Source organism: Sus scrofa, chromosome 3 (genome assembly GCF_000003025.6).
Source record: "Sus scrofa isolate TJ Tabasco breed Duroc chromosome 3, Sscrofa11.1, whole genome shotgun sequence".
In the NCBI taxonomy this organism is placed as follows: Eukaryota; Metazoa; Chordata; class Mammalia; order Artiodactyla; family Suidae; genus Sus; species Sus scrofa.
The window spans coordinates 17362309-17389162 of NC_010445.4; the positions used below are offsets into that span (position 1 = coordinate 17362309).

Genomic DNA, 26854 nt, shown 5'->3' on the forward strand with positions numbered 1-26854 from the left:
AACTTTATTTTAAAAAAATGACGAAACGGGTCTGTACATATTTACAGGCTCGGGGCAAGGAGGCTCGGGTCCAGCAGCAGGGGCGCAGGCCACTCACTTCTTGGAGAGTTTGACTTGCTTGTGCTTGGGGGGCGCCCACTTGAGGCAGACAGAGTCCACTGTGGGGAGAAGAGGCATGAGAGGCAGGACTTGGCCTCCGGGCCGGCCTGCTCTGCCTGGGCTCAGGCCAGGTTTCACCTGGAGGTGAGAGCAAGGACACACAGGTCCGGGGAGGGGGCGGGGAAGGCCAGGAATGAGTGGCCTGCCCCGGGCTTCGATCCTGGGAGCTGGTCAGACTGGTTTGGGAATCAGGTGATAACAAAAAGGAGGCCTGACACCTACCCCCCAACACACACACACACACTCCCCAGGCAGCCCCCTACCCACCCGTTATGGGCGGTTTCTTATACTGGGCACTCTTGAGATGCTCCTCCACCAGCTTGGGTGTGACGCAGATCACGTGCTGGCCCTTCCAGTACTTGACCATGTTGAGGGACTGGAGGGTGCTGATGATGTCATTCTGGGTGATACTCGTCATCTGGCTGCAGAAAGGGATTAGAGCAGAGGCTGGAGAGCGTTCCCTCGGGGGTGGGGGGGGTTGGCTAGGACAGCAAAAGAGGCAAGGAGACAAGATCACGGCCCATCTTGGGAGAGTCCTGCGTCTTGGAAGGCTCCAGGATGCCTCCTTTTTTTTTTTTTTTTTCCAGCTGCCCTGAGGCATACAGAGTTCCGGGGCCAGGGATCAGATCTGAGCCACAGTTTTGGCCTATGCTGCAGCTACAGCAATGCCGGACCCTTAACCCACTGTGCCGGACCAGGGGTCGAACCTGTGTCCCAGCACTCCCAAGATGCAGCAGATCCCATTGTGCCACAGTGGGAACTCCCCAGATGCCTCTTACCTAAAGTCCTTTTTTTTTTTTTTTTTTTTTCTTTTACCCCCTTAGGGTCACAGGTGCAGCATATGGAAGCTCCCAGGCTAGAGATCGGATCGGAGCTAAAGCTGCCAGCCACAGCCACAGCCAGGCCAGATCCGAGCTACATCCTCACCTACACCACAGCTCAAGACAACGCTCATGTCAATGCCAGATCCTTAGCCCACTGAACAAGGCCAGGGATCGAACCCAAATCCTCGTGGATATTAGTCGGGTTCGTTTCCACTGAGCCGCAAAGAGAACTCTTCTCACCTAAGGTCCTTGATGGACAGTGTGCCCCTGAAGTCTCGCAGGATCTCCAGCAGGACCCAGGACCAGTAGCTGCGGTAGCTGAGCTTGCCCAGGTCAGACAGCGGCTTCTCAGGGGAGCCTACCGTGCTCTCCAGCTTGGACAGCTCATAACCTGGAGGCGGCGGCGGCAGGGGGAAAGGAGTCCACTGAGGCCCCAGCCCGCCCTGGCACCCCTCACCACAGCCACCCTTCCCGGACAGGCCAGGAGCCACTCACTGAACGCGATGAGGAACTTCCCATAGCCTCGGCGCTGGTAGGGGGGCAGGGTCAGGATGCAGGCCACGTTGTTCCCGTCTGGCGACTCCTTCTCCTGCAGGGGTGGGTGGTCAGGACCTCTGGGGAGGCTCAGCCCCTACTGGGGTTCGTATTCCCTCTCCCGCCCTCCCCACCTGCCTGACCCAGCACCTTGGAGAAGTAGCCGACGATGTGAGCCCCCTGCCTGTCCACCTCGGTCAAGATGTAGAAGACGAACGGCTCCACGTCAAAGTACAGCGTCTTGTGGTCCAGGAAAAGCTTGGCCAGCAGACACAGGTTCTGACAGTAAATCTGAGGGGTCGGGGAGGTGGAAGCAGGCTCAGGGAGCAGGTGTAACTGCCCCACCAAGCCCATCGAGGCCTGGGCAGGAGCAGCTGCCCTACCCTGCAAGGGCCAGGCTCCAGAGAGCAGCCCCTGCCAGGCAGAAAGAAGTGGGATCCTCACCAGAACAGACGTGTTTAGGCCTGGAAGGAGTCTTAGAGTTATTTTCTTTTTAAAATTAAAAAAAAAGGAGTTCCCGTCGTGGCGCAGTGGTTAACGAATCCGACTAGGAACCATGAGGTTGCAGGTTCGGTCCCTGCCCTTGCTCAGTGGGTTAACGATCCCGCGTTGCCATGAGCTGTGGTGTAGGTTGCAGACGTGGCTCGGATCCCGCGTTGCTGTGGCTCTGGCGTAGGCCGGTGGCTACAGCTCCGATTGGACCCCTAGCCTGGGAACCTCCATATGCCGCGGGAGCGGCCCAAGAAATAGCAACAACAACAACAACAACAACAAAAAGACAAAAAAAAAAAAAAATTTTAGAGCCACACCTGCAGCATGTGGAGGTTCCCAGGTTAGGGGTTGAATCAGAGCTACAGCTGCCGGCCTCCACCACAGCCACAGCAACACCAGATCCAAGCTGCGCCTGCAACCTACACCACAGATGGTGACAATGCCAGATCCTTATTAACCCACTGAGCGAGGCCAGGGATCGAACCTGAGTCCTCACGGATGCTAGTCTGGTTCGTTATGGCTGAGTCACAACAAGAACTCCAGAGTCACTTTCTGAGGGACAGGGAAACCGAACGACAGAGAGCTATGCGCGCATTCAAGGAGGTATTTGGAGCGGGACTAATCTCAGCTACCACTTTTTGGGGGGCAGGGGGGCTTTGGAGTGGAGCAGCTTGATGTGGGATCTGTTCCCAGACCAGAGATCAAACCCGAGCTGCAGCAGTAAAAGAGATCACCAATCATAGTAAAGGGCCATGTTTACAAAGCCCCTACTTGACGCCAGGCACAGTGCTAAGCACTTGACTCTGCCGTCTCGTTTATTCCACAAACAAGCCTATTAGGTAATTATAACCACAACTCTGTCTTATAGATGAGGAAACAGGAAAAAATGACCTTAAGTAACTGGTCCGAGGTCAGCTAGGAAGTGATGGGGTGATTAAAGCCAGGAGCCACTCAGGAGCAGGTGTCTTACACGCCACTGCCCCTCCACGCATGACAGGGACTCTTGGTGAGACCTCCCCAGAAGGACCAGGCAAAGGTCAAGTCTGCAATGATGGCAGAGCAGCCCCACAGGCCCCACCCTGGCCCACTGAAGTCTTTCTTCAGGAACAAGGAACTTGGCTGTGTGAGCCACAGAGCTCTCAGGCAGGAAATCTCACACAAAGAAGTTCCCTCCCAGAAAAACAAACACCTTTTCTGCGGGCAGAAGGAGAAAGCGCTTTTTAAGAGCAGCCCCGGGCAAGACAATCTCCACTCTGGGTTCCAAAACCACCCAGAACCTAAGCTGGGGACACCAGGAGCCCGAGGCCGGCACCCCAGAGCCACGTGTTTCCCATGCACCGACCACAGGCCGAGTGCCAGGCTACGAGCAGGCTGGCCGGCTTCCCCTGGTGCCCTTAGGCGACGGCGAGGATGAGGATGGGCTGGAGGTGCCAGCGTGTCCCCCACCGCCCACGGCGCCTCTGCCCGCGCCTCACCTTGTGGTCTTTGCCGTCCACCTCGTACACAGAGATGTTGCTCTTGCGGTAGATCTCCTTCCCCGGGGGCTGCCGCCACTGGCACTGGCCCTGGGAAGGCAGGGGAGGTGCAGGCGTGAGGCCCTGAGGTGGCCGCCCTGTGTGCCTTGCGGCAGGGCCTCCACTTCTCTCTCCCCACCTGCGGAGCCTGGGCTCCACCCTCTATCTACACCAGGTAATCCTCCCAACCATCTGCCCATCAGCGCAGACAGATCCTATTTTACAGAAGGAGAAACTGAGGCACGGTGACTGGCTCAAGTCACTGGCTCGAGCGTCACACAGCCAGAGGGCCTGAGGTCCAGCTCCGCCTGGCTGGAGAGGATGCTGGAGGGCTAACTCCCACAAGGGTGCTTCCCAAGCCATGTGCATTTGCCACGAAGTCTAGTCTCTGGGAAACACCTGGCTGCGTGTCCGTCCATCTGCCCATCTGTCTGTCTGTCCATCCCCCCGCCCCCGCCAGCTCCGGCATGTGCACTGCTCCTCCTGCCTGTGCTCAACTCGGGGTCCCACTGCTCAGAGATGTGCTTACTCACTTCCTCCTCTGCGCAGAGGAACCTGGCATCGGGCACTTTTTTTTGCTTTTTTAGGGCCGCACCTGTGCACATGGAGGTTCCCAGGCTAGGGGTTGAATTGGAGCTGTAGCCACCGGCCTACACCACAGCTCACGGCAACGCCAGATCCTTAACCCACTGAGGGAGGCCAGGGCATGAACCTGTGTCCTCATGGATCCTAGTTGGGTTTGCTACCACTGAGCCACAAGAACTCCTGGACTGGCCTTGATAGACATGTGGCAAAGGGCATGGGACCTCGGAACGACCCCCCCACTCCACAGAAGAGGAAAATGCAGGCCAGGGAGGAGCAAGGTCACTGGAACCCAGGCCTCTCCGCCAGCAACTGCTCTGGCCCTGTCTCTCATCCCCTAGAGCCACTGCCTCCGCACCTTCCTCGCGCCCACCGCGCTCCCCCAGGCCCCGCCCGGCCTCACCAAGTGGAAGCGGTAGCTCTTCTCATATTTCATGTACTTGAGACAGTACTCGCAGAGCCAGAGTTTCGGCTGCTTCCCATAGTCCTCGGGGAACGGGGAGAAGTACCAGGCATCGATTTCGTAGTTGCCGATGTGGATCTTGTCCACGTACTTCACCTTGGTGATCTGTGGGCCACGTGGGGGTGGAGGGCAGGGCATGGCTCGGTCGGGGCCAGGGGAGCAGCGGGGAGGGGGTGCCCCCTGTTAGGACCCCTTCCCCTGCTCACCGCCTCGTGTTCCTTCTCCAAGGCTGCTGTCGTGGGGTCCATCTCAGCATAGGTCTGAGTGACAAAGGGCAGAGGACAGAGGTGAACAGAAGCAGCCATCAGGCCACCCCTCCCCTGTCCCAGAACCCAGGGCCACCCTCCTACCTCCTAGACCTCATCCCCTGAATGACGATAATAACCACATGAGGAGTCAACTCGCTTTATCCGGTTTGGGATCTGGCTGGTCCAGGTTCCTCTCCTCTGTGGCCACCCACCCAGGCCTCCCTGATGCCCGCGTCTGGACCTTTTGCCTGATGAACAGGGCTGGGCTCTCAGGAGGCCTGCTTCCCGTCCTTGGGTTTCAGAGCATCAGCCGTGCAATGGCAGCGATCCCGCTCTGCCAGCGTCGTTGGGAGACATAATGGACCTGGCCGTCCACACCCACAGCAGGAACTGTGCGGGCTCCCCATGGCACTGGGTCCTCTTTCTGCCCATGCGACTGCTCCCAGATGTTCCTCCCACAGGCACCTCAGACTCGAGGTGTCCACAAAGGAACTCAACCTTTCTTCCCTGCAGACCTGTTCATCCTTCTGGCCTCCTCCAAGACCAAGGCCAAGAACAAGCCTGCTCTCAAGCGTCCTCCTCCTCTCTCAGCCTGGCATCCGAGGAATGGCCACATCCTGTTGGCTGCCTCCTTGACATCTCTGGAATTGGCGGCTCAGTCCCACCCCAAAGAGCCACCGCCACCATCTCAGGTCTGGGTGAAGGTTCCTGTGCAGCCCCAGACCCCAGACTCAGCTGCTTCAAATCTACACTGCTCTCTGCTTCTTTCTCTGGCCTTCGTGCCTTCTTCACACATGCAGTTCCCTCCAGCCTGAAGGCCCTTCCCTCTCCTACTGCCACCAGAAAATGCTCACTCAGCCTGGTACCGAGCAGCAGCCGGGCAAGCGTGTGATGAGGCAGTGCTTGGCATGCAGTCACGTGTCATTGTTTTTTACTGGGCTCTTTCCTATCCTTCAAGGCCCAGCACCTTTCCCACTGCCTCCAGGCGGCCAGACTGGATTCCTCCAATGCAGAATACATTCCTCCCCAGGTCAGAAGCGCAGGGGTCAACCCGAGCGCCCTCTGACTCCGCCTACTTGGTCTCCCCTACTTTCCAAGTCTGTGGAAGGCAGGAACTACACGTCACGAGGCCTTCACGGCACGACCTCCTCCTGGGCCAGGCGCTGGAGGAGGAACCCAGTCCAGCCTGACGAAGGGCCCAGGAAGGCCTATGACCTACACAGAGTCCATCAGGGCAGCCTTGCCCTGCAGTTGAGAAGGGAGAAAGGAGCCACCAGCGTGTTATCCAGAACTCCCTCCGCAAAGCCTTCTGCCTGGATGGCCTCGTTTAACATTTTTGCCAATGCTGGGAGACAGCATTTATTTCTGTTTTACAGAGAAATAAACAAGCAGGGAGAGATGAGGTCACCTGCCCTTGGGGACTAGCCTGCTGCCATTTATTCCAAGTGCCAAGCCCTCACTCCACAGGCATTGCCTTACTCAGCCCTCACACGCACTGGAGCCGGGAGTGCTCATCAGCCACGCTGCACAAAAGAGGACACTGAGGCACAAAGACGTGAGGTCACAGAAGTGGCACTCAGCTCAGCTGGGCGTGGGCCCCTCCCCTGTCCAACTCCAAGCCTAACCCCTGCAAAGATGAGGGAGGGAAGGTCTTCCTCCTCCTTTGCCTCTTTAAGACACAGTTCCCGGAGTTCCTGTCGTGGCGCAGCGGAAATGAATCTGACCAGCATCCATGAGGATGCAGGTTCGATCTCTGGCCTTGGCTCAGTGGGTTAAGGATCTGGCATTGCTGTGCATTGTGGTGTAGGTCGCAGATGCAGCTCAGATCAGGCGTTGCTGTGGCTGTGGTATAGAGCGGTAGCTGCAGCTCTCATTCCACCCCCAGTCTGGGAACCTCCATATACCACGAGTGTGGCCCTAAAAAGATTAAAAAAAAAAAAAAAAAAACCAAACACATTTCCCAACTCATAAGACACATCCTCTTCTGCAAATGCATTAAAGAACTACAAAAACACTACTTTCTTAAACGCTGCAATTTATTTAGAATTAAACATTAATTAGGCTCTGAAAAACCTTGCTGACTATTCATTCGTTTTATCAACCACTGGCCCACCCTGCTGCCTGCCAGCTTAAAGTTATATCTTTGAGACTTAATTTGCCAGTGCAACCTGGCTGAGAGCTAAGAAAACCTCAGATCTATACTGGCCAGGACAGCAGCCACTAGCTACAAGTGGCTACTTAAACTTAAGTTTGTTACATGCAAATCAAATTTAACTCTCGGTCACACTCACCACATTTCACTCAACAGCCACGCGTGGGCAGCGGCTGCTGTATTGGACGGAGCAGACCTAGAATACCCCCATCTGTCACAGCTCATTCAGTGGTACGGTACTGCCTTAGAGGGTGAGAGAGCTAATCCACAGTATTCCCATTTTTTTGCGTGTTTGTTTTCTTGGCCACACCCATTGGCATACAGAAGTTCCCAGGCCACGGATCGAACCTGCACCACAGCAATGACTTGAGCCACAGCAGTGACAACACCAGATTCTCAACCTGCCGAGCTACCAGGGAACTCCTCAAGTGTTTTGAAATCACAGCACTGTAAACCACTTGGCATGTTTGTGTACACACCTTCGTATATCTGTATGTGACATCAAAGCATCTCAAAACAATACTTACCTTTAAAAAGTACAACGCACTCTGATTCTTTTTTTTTTTTTTTTGTTAGGGCCGTGCCGGCGGTATATGGAGGTTCCCAGGCTAGGGGTCAAATTGGAGCTACAGCTGCCAGCCTACACCACAGCCAGGGTCACATGGGATCTGAGCCATGTCTGCAACCTAACCACAGCTCACAGCAATGCAAGATCCTGAGGGAGGCCAGGGATCAAACCTGCAACCTCATGGATGCTAGTCTGATTCGTTAACCACTGAGTCACAACGGGAACTCCTGCACTCAGCTACTTTCTATTATCCTGTTTCTTCCATTTTTTTGTGTGTGAAATTACACGGTCACAGCTCTGAACTAATACAGTGATCTACTAACAGCAGTGCCCCACAGTCTGCACACCACTGCTCCAAAGCCCACAGCAAGCCATCAGAAGGATGAAATCACATGGTTTAAATAATGAATGTCTGGGTGCCTTGAGAGTTCCACGACCTCTGTTCTCATCTGCACGCCTCATTTCACAAATCAAGAAACTGAGGTTCAGAGTGGAAGGAAAGAAACCTCTGCAGGCTGGCTTCAAGAAAAAACCCAGGTTTTGCAAATAAATGGAGCTTCTAGATGTTCAAAGTTATGTCCAAGGGCGTGTGCCCCAAGTTGGACAATCTAGTTGGCAAATCTAACTCTTGACTGGGTTCTTAAACTTACCTGTACCTCTCTTGTGAACTGGGGATACAATGCTTACCTCACAGAGTTGCTGTGAAACGTCAATGAGATCAGTATTAAAACACTTATCCTGACACTGTGGCTCATAAGCCAATAAATGTTTGCCACTATTACCCTAGTTTCAGCCCACCCTTTTACTAGCAGTGTGACCTTGGGCATGTTACTTAACCTCGCTGAGCCTTCCTGCTTTCCTCAATTATTATCCCTGTGGTGCTGCGCTGTTAGGGAGGATCTGATTAGCTTGTACAGGTACCGCACTCTGCATGGCGCCTGGCAATAGCAAGTGCCCCAAATCACTCACTCTCTTCCTCCCCTTTGGACCTCACATCCATCTGTCAAGGCGGCACAGCCGAGAGGGAGGCAAAAGAGGCCACTGGTGCAAGAGGCCTGAGTTCCAGTCCCAGCTGGGCCATTTCGTTGCTGTGAGACTGTAGCCAAGCCCTTGCCATCTCTGAGCCTCAGTTTTCTTATCTGTGAAGAGGTAGGTAAAGTCCCCGACACCCGGTAGGGGGTTAAGAAATGGGAGCTGCTGTGGTTCTGGTACTGGGAGCCCAGGGAGTCTGCAGAGGCAGCTGAGCTGCCTCGAGCCGCCTGGGGAAAGGAGGGCTCGGACCTTCTGCACGTGGTTGATCTCATCGTGCTTGCGCTTTTGGTTGCGAGTGATCTTGCGCTCGGGCTGCTCAGCCAGCTCACTCAGGTACTTCTCCGAGTTCTTCTGCACGGCATCCTTCACTGTCTTGGTCAGTGCCAGCCGGTTCTTGTCTACCCATTCGTCCAGTCGCCGGTTAACTGTGAGGACGGGCCATGAGGGGGCTGCCCTTCCACCCCCATCCACCCCACCCAGACCGGGGCTACCCCAAGTCACTCACAGCCCACATAGTGTACATAGAATTCCTCTCGGCCCTCCTGATCGTTCACTCGAGACTGGATCACTTCAGCAGAATCTGTGGAGGGAGAAAAGAGCATCAAGTAAGACAGCAGGACTGGGGCAAGAGTGCTCCTTCAGGAGTTCCCACTGTGGCACAACAGGATCGGCAGTGTTTAGGGAGCACTAGGATGTAGGTTTAATCCCTGCTCCGGCACGATGGGTTAAGGATCCAGTGTAGGTTGCAATCGTGGCTCCGATCTGATCCCTGGAACTCCATACGCCACAGGGCGGCCAAAAAAAAGGATGCTCTTTCACACTGAGGAGCAGTTTCCCAGGTTCCAAGGCCAACTGTAAGCTGACCTCACCTGTTCACATCTGCCACTCCCTTCAATCACTGTCTGAGGTGGGCCAGACGGGGGCTGTTATTCTTATTTTAGAGATAAGGAAACTGAGGCTTACCCAGGCTCACCTATTTGAATAATGGTAAGAGCTAATACTTATCTGAATTTAAGTCTGGCTCCAAATTCAATACTCAGTGGTTTGTTTGTTCAGGGGTCCTGAGGACTAGCTGTGAAATAACACAGCCCCACTTCCTAGCTGTATTTAACTGAACAAGTTATTTTGGCCTTCTGAGCCTCAGCTTCTTCATCTGCAAAATAACGACAGCTGTGTCCGCCTCAAATGGTGAGTTAATGGCTCTGAAGCTTTCAGTATAGCATCTGACAAATAGCAGACCATTAAAGAAATGAGTAAGGCAACCCCTGCTTGTCTGATCCTGGGCTGGGTTGCTGCTGGGTACAGAGGATACAGTGATGGATCACAGGATGGACCTGCCCTCCAGAAGTTCCCACTTTGATAGAGGAAGACAAAGACAACATAATGGTACATATACCATGGTTCAGGTATGTAGAAAATGTTGCAGGAACACACAAAGGAACGACTCACTTTGCCTGAAGGGAGTCAAGAATGGCATCACGAGGGATATGATGCTAAAAGGATGAGTGGGGCTAGCCGGCTAAACAAGGAAAAGGGTAGGGCATTCCAAGCACAGGGCATAAGTGGTCTGAAGAGTGGACAGCGTGGTCTGGTCTGGCAACGGCCCTTACTAGGGCTGCTAAAACCAGACAGGTCACAAAGATGAAAGCCATTCTAAGGAATTCTGGGGTTAATATGGAAATGACTCAAAATAATAGAAGAAAAGGGGAAGTTCGTTTCTGTGTTCTGGGAGCTCCTCTCCGCTGGCAGCTGTCGGGGACGGATGCAAGGGGAAGTCACAGGGTCAAGGGCGACCAGTGAGGAAACGGGTTAACAAGAGAATGAAGACTAAGACTGGGCAAGGAAGTGGAGCGGGAGCTCTATACACAGCAGGAAGAATCTGGCTAACACCCGATAGGTGGGGTTTGCAGGCGGCGCCGGGGCGAGCCCGAAACTCCGCGTTCTCCCTGCTCAGGCCCCGCCCCGGCCATAAACCCCGCCCCCTGGCCCTGGGCCCCGCCCTCACGCCAGGTGCTATCCGGTCGCCGGCACAGGTACGTTTCTCCAATTTCCACGGTGACTTCCGGCTCTCCCCGCGCCGGGGTTGGCGGAGAGACGCGGCCTGGGGACGGGGCGGTCCCCTCGACCGCCGCATTCTCCCCAGGCCCGGGGTCGCCCTCCCCCGCGACCCCTGAAGTCGCCGCCGCAACGGCTGCAGCTGCTCCCTGTGCCGCCATCGCTGTAGTGGAAGTGACGCCAGAATCCGGCGCCGCACAGCGCCTTTAGTTCCGGGTCAGCGACGTGTAGCGGAGGCCGCAGTAGGCTGGAGGGTGGGGTCTGTGACGTAGCAGGCGCTCATTGGCTAGTGCGGCTGTCTCCGCGGCGCCGGACCAGATTGACGTTGACAGTGCCGGTTGCTCTGGAGTTACTTGGCTGACGTTTGGAACTGTGGCTGCACCCTGGAGTTGGAGAGCGGAGAAAGGCTTTCCGGATGTGATGTCTCAGATCGATATATATATATTTTTTGTCTTTTTTTGCTATTTATTGGGCCGCTCCCGCGGCATATGGAGGTCCCCAGGCTAGGGGTCGAATCGGAGCTGTAGCTGCCGGCCTACGCCAGAGCCACAGCAACGCTGGATCCAAGCCGCGTCTGCAACCTACACCACAGCTCATGGCAACACCGGATCGGTAACCCACTGAGCAAGGGCAGGGACCGAACCCGCAACCTCATGGATTCGTTAACCACTGCGCCACGACGGGAACTCCTCAGATCGATCTTTTAAAAGGCCCTGGTGCCTGAGAAAGCCAGGATATGCCAATTATCAGGGAGCACTGCCTCCACTTTACCAGGGCGGAGCCAGAGCAGCCTCCCTGGCTGTCTGGCTTTAGAGGTGAGCCTGGAACTAACACCCACCCCCCCCCTTCCGCCAGCCACATACAGGTCATCCCGTTTTTGAAGATTGAAGAACCTTCCTTCTTTGTTTAGGATGGGAAAAGGAGACAGTTGGGGTGGGGGAAGCAGAACGGTGTATCCTGGGACAGCTAGTAAACCACTCTCACAGTATCAAGCCTTTGTAAAGAAAGGGTCAGGTCCCCTAAACAGAAACTGGCCAAAGGCAGTGGACATAATGGAGAGCGTCTTGGACTGAGTGAATTAGGAATCCTGGGTTCTGACCCAACTCGGGAAGGTGTAGAAATGTGTTTGTTCCAAGAGCATAGTCAAAGATGAAACTATAAGTCAAGTATCTCTATAAAGGTTGAACCATATAGATATATATAGATATATCCCATGAATATAAAACAAGTATATTGAGCAATGCCAGGCAGAGTACGTGCTCAATTAAACCCTCCCTTTGGCCACTGTGAGTCATCTTTGACTTATAACTTGGTTATTGGGCTTAAAACAATTCTAAGAGAAGTGGAATGCTTAAGGTCTAAGTCTGAGGTTACAGATCAGGAAACACGCAAGTCTTTGTGAGGGATGGCAGTGGGAAGTGCTGGTAACTTGGCTTTTGGGAAATAAAGAGGTTTGAGGGGAGCATTAAATGCCAGCAGCATATGAAACAAGACAAGGCAAGAAAAAGGTTAAAATTGTAGTACCTTTTCCCACTCCCCATCCCCCTAGAACTCTATAGATGATTCACCCAGGTCCCTAAGAACCTTTTGTTATTGCTCCTTTGTTCTCCTACTACCTTTGACCGGCTTTCAAAAGCCAGCACCTGAGGCTTCTTTGGCGAACTGCCCCTCAGGCTAATAAAGGTGTTTTGCCTCAAAAGAGCTGAAAATGTAAAGTTCTCAGCCTGCAAGTTAACTACCTCCTCAGCTCCCACTCAAATGGACGTTAAACCAATGATCCTTCAAGGGAGGAGTTCATCGGTGCCTGTAGAGCTTTAGTTCTTTTGCCTGGCCTCCTGCCCTTCCCTCTTCTGCCTCCCCTACTCCCTTGTGGGAGCACTTTCTCATCAAATCCCTTTCAGATGCATTTCTAGGGAATCCAAGCCGAAACATCCCTTTCTAGCTTAAAGCCTTTCCATGGATCCCTGCTGTGTGCAGGAATAAAACCCATGTTTCTCGGCTGTAAGGGCCCTTCACCTTGATGCCACCTACCTCTCCAGCCTTGCCGCCCCCTGCTCGGGGATTCTCAGCAAGTGTCTGACCTCCAGATTTAATTCCTGTCTCCCCTCAATCCCCCACCTCCATCACCTGTCCTACCAAGCAGGCCCCCGGGGCCTTCTCCTTCCCTGGCCAGATAAGCAGGGGAGGTCACCTCCCTACCTGCTCCCTTGGAGCCTTTCCTTTGGCCCTCCCTACCAGGGCCCACTGTTGCCTGCCAGCGCACAATCTCGTGTGTTCCTTTCCTTGGCATCAGCAGGCGCGGCTGGCAGGGAGTATATTTAACCTTCCTCAGGTTCAAAAATGAGGTGGCTTGGAAGGTTACCCAGTCTGGTGACCTTCACCTCCACAACCTGTGACTTCCAGAAGGGAAGAGTCAGGACTGAGGCATGAAGCTGGGCCATCCTGGGCCTTCAGTATTGTCTGGGAGCCAGAAACATTTGGTAAATGAAATGAATGCAAGGTCTGCACAGACTGCCCCATTCATCCCCACCCCCCTCCAAATCTAACATGCAAGAGACTCGGGGCCAGTTCCATTGCTGGTCTGCCAGGCTCTGAGGACAGGTAGAAACTGGGACATGAACGTGTTACACCCAAGGGGACCTGAATGGGGGCAGAAACAAAAGCGACCCTGCCCTCTCCACACATGGGGCTCGAGAGGGCATTCAAAATGTGAACTTTAATAACAAACAGCAGGTCAAAGTGGGGGTTCCCCAGGAACAAGAATGACAGAGCTGGTGCCGGAGACCTCAAGGGTCCCCGCTTCCTCCGCTCTAAGGCCTGGAGGCAGGGAAGCAGTGGACCCTATCGAGGAGGGGCGGCGCCTGGCTCCATGTAAGTCCATCTGTTTGGGGCCCTTCAGCCCGAGAGACACAGCAGTGTGTGGAGCAGGGTGGCACCCGGCCTGGCCTGGAAGGTCCTGGCAGGGTGTGTGGCCCAACCTGGGCAGGTCCGCAGGCCCAGAGCTGTGGGGTCAGATGCGGAAGCTTTCCTCCCGGCCATCGATGTGCCGAAGCCGCAGGTAGACATCCGTGCCGATGCCCTGCAGGGACTGCAGCCGAAGGGAACCACCGAGGTATTCTGCATAAGCCCGCGACGTGGGCAGCCCGAAGCCAAAGCTGGGGATGGGCAGGGGGACAGGACACGGGCCTCAGAGGCTTGAGTCTCCTGGGGCCTCCCACCCCTCCATTCCAGCCAGGTGGGGCCTCACCCGTGCATGGGTCCTGACTGGCTGCCACTGTGCATGTCTAGGTGGCCGAAGAGAGGGCTGATCCGGGGGTCCTGGGTACTGGCCTCGGCCGTGGTGAAGTGGTAGTCCATAACCCGATCCAGGTCTTTGTGAGCAATTCCCCCACCCCGGTCAGAAATCCTGGCAAGACAATAACAGGGCCTGGCTGAGCCTTGGTGGCGGCTCACTACCTCCAAAGCAGAGCTAAGTCAGCCTTCCTGCCCCTCCCACTCAATCATGTAATGAGGTCACCTAGACTCTTTGGCCTTGGGGTTTTTTTGTTTTGATTTTTGCTTTTTAGGGCACACCTGAGGCATATTGGAGGTTTCCAGGCTAGGGGTCAAATCAGAGCTACAGCGCTGGCCTATACCACAGCCACAGCAACGCGGGATCCGAGCCGCGTCTGCGACCTACACCACAGCTCACAGCCATGCCGGATCCTTAACCCACTGAGCAAGGCCAGGGATCAAACCCGCAACCTCATGGTTCCTAGTCAGATTCGTTAACCACTGAGCCATGACGGGAACTCCCGTCATAAGCTGTTTCTCCATCCTCACCTCTCCCGCTGACTGCTTACACCTTCTCAAAGGACTTGACATTTATTCTCAGCCCAGCACCATTTTTTGTTTGTTTTTGGTCGCACCCACAACATGCGGAAATCTCTGGGCAAGGGATCAAACCCTGCCACAGCAGTGACACGCCAGGTCCATAATGCACTAGGCCACCGGGGAACTCCTAGACTGGTTACTACTGACTCTCCTCACTCTGGGCGCCTCAGTTGTTGACAAAGACAGGCCCCGGAGCCCACAGCTGGCCCCCAATCTATTCATGTCCCGCTCATGGGAATCTCAGGGCCAGAGACTATCTTGTCTGACCAGAAACTAAATCTCAGGATGCGTCTGGTCTTGGCTTGAGGTCACACGAGTCAGAATCAGTGCCTGGCATTGCTGCAGCTGAGGCTCGGATCTGGTCCCTGGCCTGGCCTGGGAACTCTATATGCCACAGGGCGGCTAGAAGTGGGGAGGGGGGGGAAAGAGGAGTTCCTGTCGTGGCTCAGTGGAAACGAATGTGACTAGTAACCATGAGGACCCAGGTTCAATCCCTGGCCCCGATCACTAAGTTAAGGATCTGGCCTTGCTGCGGCTGTGGCGAGGCCGGCAGCTGTAGCTCTGATTTGACCCCTAGCCTGGGAAACTCCACATGCCACAGGTGCAGCCCTAAAAAAGACAAAAAAGAGAAAGAAAAAGAAACAGTGCTGGAACCCCCATCCACCCCACCCCAAGGGCCAACCTGATGACGAGATCAATATCGTTGTTGGCGATGGTGATGACCACATCCGGGACGTTGTAGGGCGTGTCTAGGTGACATTCCATCGTGGCTCTACAGAGGGGGAAAGACCAGTAGATGGTGGTGCCCCAGCCTCGCCCCAGTTCCTGCCTGCCCCCTTCCAACATAACCGGCAGCCCACCTCATGGCATTCTTGAGCAGCTCGGGCAGGATGTAGTCCAGCGGCATGGGGATGAAGGGGAAACGGGCAGCCACGTGGCCGTTGATGCGGACCCGGGGGGCGTTGCCATACTTGTGCTCACACAGGCGTCTGTGGGTAGGAATCAGGGTTCAGCCCTAAACCAGGGGTTCTCGCCTGGAGGGGATTCTGTGCCCACCACCCCCAGGGAAATTCTGCACTCTCTGGAGACATTTTTGCTTGTCATAACTGGGGAGTATTACTGGTGTCAAGTGAGTAGCAGCCAAGGATCCTTCTGAACATCCTGATGAGCACAGGCCAGCCCCTCACAAACAAGAATTATCCAGCCTTGGAGTTCCTGTTGTGGCTCAGCAGTAACAAACCTAACTAGTATCTGTGAGGACACGGGTTCGATCCTTGGTCCTGCTCTGTGGGTTAAGGATCTGGAGTTGCCGTGAGCTGTGGCAAGGTTGCAGACGTGGCTCAGATCTGGCGTGGCTGCAGCTCTAATTCGACGCCTAGCCTGGGATTCCATCTGCTGCAGGTGTGGTCCTAAAAATAAATACAAAAACCAAAAAACCCAAAGAATCATCTGGCCCAAAACATTAACAGTGCCACAGGTGAAAAACCCTGCCCTAGACCACGCCCTGGGCAAGGGCTCAGACCCAAACTTTCCCTCGGCTGGAAGATGTCCACCCACCCCCTTAGTTGTTCTGGCCTCACCTGGCAAAGTCCACCCATTTTTCAATAATCTTCTTTGGTGAGAGGCGAGTGCAGATGATGCCAACAAAGTCGGGCTGGCGGGAGAAAGAAGGTCAGGACTAGGGACCACCTCCGTCCACACACTGGCCACCAAAGGCTTGCAAACTCTGTACTCCTGAAGGAGCCCCAAGGCACTCCCTGGGCCCTTGGCTCCAGTCCCCAGCCCTAGGGGGATCCTGGTTCAGTCCCCTCTGCCCCACTTGACATTCCCAGGGAGGTCTCAGGTTCCCATGCCCCACCTTGTCCTCATGTAGAGCCAGATGGTGTGTGGCCAACATGCGGATCCCGAGCCTCGAAGTCAGCGTCTTGTCTAAGAAGGAGCGGACCAGCTTCTCGTCCTGTAAAGAGTGGAGCCTCAGAACCCTCGTGCCCTTCCCAGGCCCCCCCAACAGCCTGGCCCCCCCATGGCGCTGCCCCTGACCTCTATGTGCTTCCGGCTCTCACGCAGGCCCTCAGCCAAGAGGGTCACCACATCCTTGTGGTCGTCCAACAGCTGTCGCACCAGCTGGCAGTACTGGGCCTCATCCGCCTGGTCCTTGATCTGCAGGTCACAGAGTCATGAACGTCAATGGTCCAGCCCTGACCTCTCTCTCAGCCCCTTCCCCTGCCCTGGCCCAGCCCTCACCGGAGGGAAGTCTGTCAGCTTCTGGAAGGCACGGATGTACAGTTCGTGCTGCAAGGAAGAGGTGTGGGAATTCACAGGGATGCTCTGGGCACCACATGGAGAACAGCCACCCACGCCCACCTATGGGGATTGCCATCCACCCCAATGCACCTGGTTCAAACCCCACTATGGCCTTTCAAGCCTTTATGAAAGCTTGGGTCTGAGTTCCCGATGGCCCTGAAACCTTCCAGCCAGCAAGTCTCTACCACTCTGGTACTGCCTTCCCATGTGCCCCCTTGGACAGTGGGCACACAGATCTAAGTAAGGTCCTCTCTACTAGGGAAACGTACGCCCCCTTGAGGCTAATTTACCACGTGCAGTATAGTGGGGTTGCAGCCAATGATGAAAGGAAGGCTGCGGAAGTCCTTGATGCGGTGAGCAATCCTCACGGGCAATCTTGCTGCAAGTACCGAGCACTTTTCTAGAAGAAAGAAAGGAGGAAAGTTAGGCCAGGGCCTGAGTGGTTGGGTCAGAGCTCCAGGGGCCAAGAGGAAAATAGGCACAGGAATCTTACCAGCAGGTGGCTGCCATCCTGAGAGCGTCCTGAATAGAGCATCATGGTCGGAGTGAGGCGGACTGAGGGCTGGAGGGGGCAGAGGGCCCTTGAGCACTGGATCTCCAACACCCCGCCCCCACCATGGTAGCTTCCCACCGCTTCCCTGGACACCCATTCCAGCTCTGGACCCAGGCCTCACTGCCCCAGCCGCACACCTTCTCTGCTGCTGCGTCGATGGCTGACTGGTTGTAAAAGGAGGTGACGGTCTTGGAGCGCTCCCGCGCCATCTCCACGTGGTGGGTATCGGTGGCTGATGTGGAGAGGGCCCGGAGCGAGAGTGCGGGCCCCAAGAGAGGCCGGAGTGGTGGCCCCCCCCGGGGACCACTCCCCAGCACCGATGCCAGCATCATCGTTCTGCTCCTTTGTCGGACTGCGCAGCCACTAGGGCTGAAGACCCGACAGACTGAAGCGACCCCAAAAGGGAGCTAGAGAGGTGTGGGTGCGCAGGGACTCTTCTCTTGACTTCAGGGGCGAGGGCCAATCCAGGATGCTGACAAGCTCAGCCCCCAGGGAGCAGCTCCCATCTACCAGGCCGGGGGAAGGAGGAGTTGTAAGTCTCTTAATCCAGGTACATCATCTCTCCACGTGAGACCTGGATAATCTCTGCCCATCCCTTCAACCACCTCCCTAAACACACACAGGCCTAGACTGGATAACCTTGCTTTCCAGAGCTCCTATTCTCCAACATGAGGCTCCATCTGCTAGTCTGGAGGAGAGGAGATCCTTAAACCCGTCCATCCTAAAACCTTCCTCCGCCCTCCCCCCTCCCCCCGCCGACTCCCTCCCCTTAGCTCTTTCGGGTCCCGGGCACCCCCGTTCAGGGGGCGGGGCTGACCCCTAATCTAGCGCCTTCACACCCCGCCCGGAGCCTGGCCTGCGTACGTGCCATACACAAAATTGTGCACTCGAGGGTGAGCTGCAAGGAAGCAGCGGTTCAGGAGTCCCCGCCTGGGTGCCCCCCTCTGCGGGGTCACTTTGTTCAGCCCGCATCCTCCCTCCCCCACCATATGGTAGATGCCAACCCCCGTCCGCCGCCCCTCCCCCCCCACGCCCGGGTCCTCGAGCGCTCCCACCATCCAGTGCCAGGGCTGAGGCTGCAGGCTGGCGCTGCGAGCCCTCCGCGAGCAGCGTCTGCGTGGGTTTCTCCACTTACCTCGGGGCCAGAGCTAGGGCCGGGGTCCGAGCGGGACGGCCCGACAGTCGACCCGCCGGATTAGCCGAGCCGCCTGCGCCCTCTGCCGCCGGGATGTCGCGTGGGCTATGGGAGCCCGGTGCCTCCTGGGAGTTGTAGTTGGGCGCGGAGCATTCGCAACTCTGTCCCCTCTATACAATGGGCTTCCTGGGAAAGAAATGGAAGAGGGTGAGAGGACCCTTAGATGCAAAGCGCGCAGACCAAACTCTCCCTGGATTCCTCCCCTGAGGCCCTGTTCTTCTCCTTCTAGTGCTAGACTCATTTGTGGGAAACCAGACTGCCTAATTCAAACCCCAGCTCAGCCAGTTGGATCTGGGGCAAGTTACTTCAACTGCTCAATACTTCAGTTGCCACATTGGTAAAATGAGGATGCATCGATCTTGGGGTTGTGTGGTCACATGAATTTACATATGTAAAGTGCCTAGAATAGTGCCAGGCATGGAATTAACACTGTGTTAGTGTTACTACTATTACTTATTTTTTTTTTTTTTTTTTTTTTTTTTTTTTTTGTCATTTCTTGGGCCGCTCCCGCGGCATATGGAGGTTCCCAGGCTAGGGGTCCAATCGGAGCTGTAGCTGCCAGCCTACGCCAGAGCCACAGCAACGTTGGATCCAAGTCGTCTGCGACCCACATCACAGCTCACGGCAACGCCGGATCGTTAACCCACTGAGCAAGGGCAGGGATCGAACCCGCAACCTCATGGTTCCTAGTCGGATTCATTAACCACTGCGCCACAACGGGAACTCCACTTATTATTATTATTACTAGTTAATACCAGCCACAGACACTAATTAGGTGACTTTTCGGTGCCAGGAGAGGAGATTGGGTGTTGAATTAAATAAATAGACCCTTCCCTGTCCTCAAGAGAAGGACAACTTCTGTGTCATTAGTTGTGCTAAGGACCACACAGGGGCTGTAGGAACATCAAATAGGGACTGGACGTTAGTACAGGGGCAGCGTGTGTAGAACTGTCAGGCACGGGAGTGGAGTGGGAAAGGCATGGTGGGACAGAGAAGCATCTGGAGCCACATGGCGTCTGGGAGAAGAGGGGCTGAATGGGGTGACCAGAGCCCAATCTTAAAGAAGTCTGCATTTGACCTGAGATGGGAAGAAGCCGCTGAAGGGTTTTAGCTGGTTAGATCTGCTCCTTAGACAGAACTCTCTGGCCATGTGATTGGGACCGGTGAGACCAAATGCAGGGGGACCAGTTCTCATCGTGGCACAGTGGAAAAGAATCCCATTAGGAACCACGAGGGTCACAGGTTTGATCCCTGGCCCTGCTCAGTTTCTTAAGGATCCAGCGTTATGGTGAGCTGTGGTGTAGGCTGCAATGAGGCTTGGATCTGATGTTACTGTTACTGTGGCTGTGGCGTAGGCCGGCAGCTGTAGCTCCGATTTGACCCCTAGCCTGGGAACCTCCATATATATGCCTCAGGTGGGGCCCTAAAAAAAAAGAGAGCGAGAGACTTTTCAATGTGTGTATTTGTACAGACTGGATTTTTCTTCTAAATATTTTAAAATTTTATAATAAAAGGTTAAGTGAAGGAGGCTTTATTTTTGGAGCCCAAAGACGTCTTTAATATTCAGCAGAGATGGGACCATTCACCACCAGCAGACCTGCTTGAAGAATCGGGGAAAGTCTGGATAGATCATGAAGACCCAGGCTCCCTGGGTGTCTGGCTTTCCTCTTCTCCTCGCCCCCCATCACCACACCTTTCCCACCCCTTCTTTTCCCGCATCCTGGAAATATCCTGGAGTGAAGCCTTTAGGCCACTCTACTCCAGAGACAGCTGGAGGCAGGCAGGGCTTCAGCCAGCGGAAGGAGAGGGGAGGGTGCTCCTCCTGCTGGGGAGGCCAGCGTGCGCAGAGAAGCAAAGGAGTGCTTGCAGCGCGCCAGAACGCGGCGCTCACGTGGCCGCGGCATGGCTGGAAGTGCGGGAGAAGGCTGCTCTGGCTGCCACAGAGGCTGGAGGAATCCGGGAAGCGCCTCTCCCCGTTTGACCCTGCGCGCTGGACCAGCGCCCGGCCTGGACTCGCTGCTGCCTCCCGGCGGCAGACGTTGGACATGCACTCCCTGAGTCCAACTCCAGAATAACTCTGTAGCCCTGGTGAGACACTCTTCTAGAGCGTGACATGTATTCATTTCATCTTCATAACATCCCTCTGAGGTAGGTACTATTATTATCGCCATCTTACAGATGAGAGAACAGAGGCCCAGAAAGATTAAAAGGCTCGGCTTCCTCTTTCCATCCTCACTAACCCCACTACCGTACTCCTGCCACATTCGCCCACCTGTTGTTCCCTAAATATATCAGGCACATTGCACCTCAAGACCCTCGCCGGCTGTTCCCTCTGTCTGGAACACCCTTCCCCTAGATTTCCACATGGCTTACTCCCTCACTTCTAAGTTTTTGCCCAAATGTCTGCCCAGCCTGACCATCCTATTTAAAATTGCAATCACCAGAGTTCCCGTCGTGGCTCAGTGGTTAACGAATCTGACTAGGAACCATGACGTTTTGGGTTTGATCCCTGGCCTCGCTCAGTGGGTTAAGGATCCGGTGTTGCCATGAGCTGTGGTGTAGGTTGCAGATGCAGCTCAGATTTGGCATTGTTGTGGCTGTGGTGTAGGCTGGCAGCTATAGCTCTGATTAAACCTCTAGCCTGGGAATCTCCATATGCCATGGATGTGGCCCCAAAAAAGACAAAACTAAATAAATAAATAAAATTACAATCACCTCCATTCCCCTCACTCTGCTTTACTCTTTTTTCTTGCTTTTCTCTTCTTTTTTTTTTTTTTTTTTTTTTGTCTTTTTGCCTTTTTCAAGGGCCACACCTGAGGCATACGGAGGTTCCCAGGCTAGGGGTCTAATCAAAGCTGTAGCCGCTGGCCTACACCGCAGCCATAGAAACGTGGGATCTGAGCTGCGTCTTCGACTATACCACAACTCACGCCAATGCTGGATCCTTAACTCACTGAGCAAGGCCAGGGATTGAACCCACATTCCCATGGATACTAGTCAGGTTCATTTTCACTGAGCCACAAGGGGAACTCCTCTACTTTACTCTTTATTTTATCCGTAGCATTTACCACCACCAACATACTATATACTTTATGTGTTTATTATATTAATTGCTCATTTTTTCTCCTAAAATATAAGACCAGAGTATGTATCTGCTTTACTGATTTATCCTGTGCCCCTAACGTGATTCTTGGGGCATAATAGGTGCTCAGGAAACATTTGTTAAACATATGAAAGAAATATTGGGCTTTATTCTTTGAGCTATAGAAAGGCAGAATGAAAAAACTACATCCTGGAGTTCCTGTCGTGGCACAGCGGAAACGAACCCGACTAGGAACCGTGAGGTTTCAGGTTCATCCTGGCCTCGCTCAGTGGGTTAAGGATCCGGCGTTGCTGTGAGCTGTGGTGTAGGTCGCAGATGCGGCTTGGATCTGGTGTTGCTGTGGCCCTGGCATAGGTTGGCAGCAATAGCTCCGATTAGACCCCTAGCCCAGGAACCTCCACATGCCATGGGTGAGGCCCTAAAAAGACAAAAAAAAAAAAAAAATCTACATCTTTTGGAGAGGGGCATATGGAAGTTCCCAGGCCAGAGATCAAAATTGTGCTTTCCAGTCGGATTCTTAACCCACTGTGCCACGGCGGGATTCTAAGAATCAATGTCTTTGCCTTTTCCTGCTTCTTCTAGAGCTCATGCCCCACCCCCACCCCTTCCTCTGTCTTCAAAGCCAGGAACAGTGCATCTTCCGGGGGTTCTCTTCTGTAGTCACAACTCCCTTGCACTCTTTTCTGCTGCCCCTTTTCGCTTTTAAGGAACCTTGTGATTACATTGGACCCACATGATAATCTGTTATAAAGTCAGCAGATTTGTGACCTTAATTCCATCCTTAACCTTAATTCCCATTCTCCATGTAAACTAACATGTTCACCAGTCCCAGGAATTAGGACAAGGACAACTTTGGGAGCCAGTAATCCATTGATCACATTGTCTGGAAGAAGAGGAGTGGGCCTGAAAAGAGAAGCAGCCAGAGAGAGAGGAGGGCCAGCAGGAGAAATATCACAGAAGCCAGAGGAAGAGAGAATTCCCAGGAAGGTGTGCCTAACAGTGTCTAATACTGTTGGGAGGTCAAGCATGATAAGAACTGAAAAATATCCATTGTATTTGGCATCTTGGGGACACCAGGCATTAGTTGTCAGGGGAATACTGGGGGCAGGAGCTAGTTTATGGTGTGCTGGGCAGCAAGGAAGAAGAGATTGGCAGTGTAAAATCTTCCCAAACATTTGATTGTGAAGGGATATTTGTTGCAGCTTCTTCTTTTTTTTTTTTTTTTTTTTTTTTTTTTTTTGTCATTTTGCCTTTTCTAGGGCCACTCATGTGGCATATGGAAGTTCCCAGGCTAGGGATCTAATCAGAGCTGTAGCTGCCTACCTACACCACAGCCACAGCAACACGGGATCGGAGCCACATCTGCGACCTACACCACAGCTCATGGCAACGCCGGATCCTTAACCCACTGAGCAAGGCCAGGGATTGAACCTGCAACCTCATGGTTCCTAGTCGGATTCATTAACCACTGAGCCACGACGGTTGCAGCTTCTAAAATGCGGGAAAGTGAGAGGTCTTTTGTGCGCAGTGGGTTAAAGATCTGGCCGTTGTCACTGAAGCAGCTTGGGTTGCTGCTGTGGCGCCTATTTCATACCTGGCCCAGGAACTTCCACATGCTGTGGCAGGCATGGTCAAAAAAAAAAAAAAAAAAAAAGAATCGTGAAAAGTTTTAATGCAAATGGGAAGGAAGAAGAGATATAGGTGAGATGGGTCTTCAGTCAGTAGATGCTACATCTGTGTAGGGGAGAGCTCAGCTAGCCCACCGAGGGCTTGGAAAGGAGGGACTGTTGAGTTGATCTGGGCTCAGGTTTCGCCAGGTGGCGCCACAATAGAACAGAGGTTAAGATACTGTCCAGGGTAGGGTGGACGTGACAGAGCTGGGAATGTAGGGGAGAAACGGAGAGAGAAATCGGCCATTAGGAGGCGCTGGTGCAGCAGGAGGGAATGGCTAAGCAAGCTAGGCTGATCGAAAGTTGGAGTCCAAAAAAGTTTGAGATAATTTCAGGGAAAACGCTTGGTTCTTGATTGCATCGCTATGTTTGCTGGATTCCCTGATCCGCTGGTCTCTCGGTCTTGGATGTTTCAAAGTTAGAACAGGACTTGGCATAGAATAAGCGCTATATACTGTAATTTAAAAACCAATATAATTTTTAAAACTCCGGAGACTCCATTACCCGTGAGGCATTGCGGCCGCCCAGACTACAACTCCCATCATGCCTGGTAGGCCTTCAAATCCGTAAATACCCACGTCCCTTGATCTGGTTTTCCAGTCCCAGCATTCCTCAACTGTTTTCTTAGTGCCGCAGCACGCCTGCCAAGTCCTAGGAACAACCAATTAGGTCAGGGAGTACGAGACCAGCAGGCCAATCGCCCAGTCAGAGGGGCGAGAGGGGGAGTGGCCAGATCCTGCCCCGCCCCTGCTCCGTGGCTGGCTCCATTTCGGCTGGTGCCTCGGGCGGGACCACTCGGGCGGGACCAGAAGACATGGGCACTACCTGGCGGAATCCTGGCTGGGTGCGGTTCGCGCTTTGCCTCGCGGGCTTAGTGCTGTCTCTCTACGCTCTGCACGTGAAGGCGGCGCGCGCCCGGGACCGGAATTACCGCGCTCTCTGCGACGTGGGCACCGCCATCAGTTGTTCCCGCGTCTTCTCCTCCAGGTGCGCGCGCGCGTGGAAGGCTTGGGGGACCTGCCTGTTCGTAGAAGTGGTGCATGGGAACCGGGTGTGCATGGCGGCCAGGTTGCCAGATGATCCTCAAATGTGGGATCTGGGTGCCCGGGGAGCGGACGCACAGGGGCGAGCTGCTCAAGGGGGCGTTGCCTGGTGAAATGGGTGTGTCCGAGTTAGAAGTGTGAGGCCGAAGGGGCAGATAGTGCTTTGTACTGAAGTTATTCGAGGGAGTGCACGTGGATCCTGATGACGAGGAATAACAGTGACTGGGCACGACGGGGAGGTGTGAGCACGTGTAGGCACTGATGATGGTCTTGAGGACGGCCGTACCTGGGGCCAAGGTGGCCAGGTCCGACTGTGCTCTAGAGTCCAGGGTTAGTGGGATGACCTAAGAGAGAGGAGGGGAGTGCGTGGCCAGGATGTTGGAAGTTTAGGGGTCCAGGACAGGGAGATTCTGCCCTCGTTTCCCAGTCTCTGGTAATCATAAGGCAAGATGAAGAGTTATATCCACCTTGCCATCTTATGAATTATTGAAAGTCTAAGATGAAAAGAGCAGTCTATGGGGGAGCCATGGTCAGGCGTGGTCTGACCCGAAGATGGGGGAGGATAGGGGCAGTGACATGGGATCCTGACGTGGCCAAAGAAAGGCCATACCAGGAGGTCATTGACCCTTGGACTCAGGTGGGGGTTGGGGGAAGAGGGAGAAGGGGAAGGACAGCCCTGGTGGTTCGCTGGAAATGCTCTTCCCATGTCAGGGGCCACAGTTGACACTCCTAACCTGGGGCCTCCCCTCCGCCAGGTGGGGCCAGGGCTTCGGACTGGTGGAGCAGGTGCTGGGCAAGGACAGCGTCCTCAATCAATCCAACAGCATATTTGGCTGCATCTTCTACACACTACAGCTGTTGTTAGGTGAGTGTTGCACCCTCTCATGACGTGACAGGCCCCTTCCCCTCTTGGCCAGCCCAGCCCCATCCCTTGGCAATCTTTTTTTTTTTTTTTTTTTTTTTGGCTTTTTGCTATTTCTTGGGCCGCTCCTGCGGCATATGGAGGTTCCCAGGCTAGGGGTCGAGTCGGAGCTGTAGCCACCAGCCTACGTCAGAGCCACAGCAGTGGGGGATCCGAGCGCGTCTGCAACCTACACCACAGCTCAGGGCAACGCCGGATCATTAACCCACTGAGCAAGGGCAGGGACCGAACCCGCAACCTCATGGTTCCTAGTTGGATTCGTTAACCACTCCACCACTACAGGAACTCCTTTTTTTGTCTTTTTTAGGGCTGCACTTGTGGCACGTGAAAGTTCCCAGGCTAGGGGTCGAATCGGAGCTACACCACAACCACAGCAACGCAGGATCAGAGAGGCATCTGCAACCTGCACCACAGCTCACAGCAACCTTGGATCCCTCACCCACTGAGTGAGGCCAAGGATCAAACCTGCATCCTCATGGATACTAGTCAGGTTCATTACCACTGCGCCAGCATGGGAACTCCTCCCTTGGCAATTTTGGTGACCTAGACAGCTGACCGCCAACTGCTCACCACTGAGCACCCTGGAGGTGGAAACAGGAGTCTTTATTCTCAGAACCAGAAGGGCCCTTAAAGACTTCCTAGGAGCCCGATTTTGTGGGAAAGACTCAGAAGTTCCTTTCTGGGGGGAATCCAAGGATTTCTTGTCTATCATTTCATGTAGATCTTGGCAGGAAAATTCACTATTTGGGTCCCAGGGATCATTGAACAGATAACGAATCAAGGCCTTGGTGGGGCCTCAGAGCCTTTCTTTCTCTTTCTTTTTTTCTTCTTTTCCCCTTTTCAGCTGCACCTATGGCGTCTGGAAGTCTCCGGGCCAAGGATCGAATGTGAGCATGCTGGATCCTTAACCCACTGTGCTGGGCTGGGGATTGAACCGGCAATGCCACAGAGACAAGCTGGATCCTTAACCCCTTGCACCACAGTGGCAACTCCCAGAGCCTGTCATTTTAGAGAGTCTTCTGGGTGGCACCATGGAGTCACAGCATGTTCTAGAGGTGAGCAGTCCCCAAAGCCCAGGCCTGACCCTCTTCTGCCTTGCAGGTTGCCTACGGGGCCGCTGGGCATCTGTCCTGCTGGTGCTGAGTTCCCTGGTGTCTCTAGCTGGTTCTGTCTACCTGGCCTGGATCCTCTTCTTCGTGCTTTATGATTTCTGCATCGTTTGCCTCACCACCTACGCCATCAACCTGGGCCTGATGGTGCTCAGTTTCCGGGAGATGCAGGGACCCCAGAGCAAGGTCAAGGAGCACTGAGCCCTCACCCCAAGCCAGGCCGACTTTATCTGCTCTCCTTTGGCATATGACCCTTGCCCAAGGGGACTACATCCGGATCCTTAGAAGTGTCTGCAACTTGCCTCCTCCATCCTCCCTCACAGGACGATGGACCAACCATGCCGCACTGTCTCCTCCACCTTAGTGTCTCTGGCTCTGTCCCCAAGGGCTGGTTCCCAAAGCTCCTGCTATTGCTCAAGGAGGGAAGGTTCAGAGCAATAAAATTTCTTAAATAAACTG

The 26854-nt window shown here is 54.3% G+C and overlaps 3 protein-coding genes across 4 annotated transcripts; 1 reads left to right on the forward strand and 2 right to left on the reverse strand.

Moving 5' to 3' along the window:
• KAT8 (lysine acetyltransferase 8) lies at nucleotides 18-10802 on the reverse strand. The gene is given in 11 exon segments (NM_001284366.1): nucleotides 18-158; nucleotides 427-581; nucleotides 1224-1374; nucleotides 1479-1572; nucleotides 1668-1808; nucleotides 3485-3574; nucleotides 4509-4673; nucleotides 4775-4828; nucleotides 8818-8993; nucleotides 9074-9148; nucleotides 10574-10802. Coding segments are annotated over 11 exon segments (1377 nt in total). The 5' UTR covers nucleotides 10785-10802; the 3' UTR covers nucleotides 18-93.
• On the reverse strand, nucleotides 13320-18617 carry BCKDK (branched chain ketoacid dehydrogenase kinase). Its single transcript, XM_003124471.6, is given in 13 exon segments — nucleotides 13320-13778; nucleotides 13871-14029; nucleotides 15179-15268; nucleotides 15357-15485; nucleotides 16077-16150; nucleotides 16355-16453; nucleotides 16537-16656; nucleotides 16741-16788; nucleotides 17091-17176; nucleotides 17179-17200; nucleotides 17294-17362; nucleotides 17491-17859; nucleotides 18489-18617. Coding segments are annotated over 12 exon segments (1236 nt in total). The 5' UTR covers nucleotides 17686-17859; nucleotides 18489-18617; the 3' UTR covers nucleotides 13320-13633.
• On the forward strand, nucleotides 23922-26854 carry VKORC1 (vitamin K epoxide reductase complex subunit 1). 2 transcript variants are annotated; one of them, XM_021086403.1, is made up of 4 exons: nucleotides 24078-24308; nucleotides 25120-25229; nucleotides 26131-26173; nucleotides 26388-26854. In XM_021086403.1, the coding sequence occupies exons 1-4, from the start codon at nucleotides 24136-24138 to the stop codon at nucleotides 26491-26493; spliced, it is 432 nt and encodes a 143-aa protein (XP_020942062.1). In that variant the 5' UTR covers nucleotides 24078-24135; the 3' UTR covers nucleotides 26494-26854. The 2 variants fall into 2 exon arrangements, with proteins under 2 accessions (XP_003124521.1, XP_020942062.1); XM_003124473.5 differs by lacking the exon at nucleotides 26131-26173 and having other exon boundaries at nucleotides 23922-24308.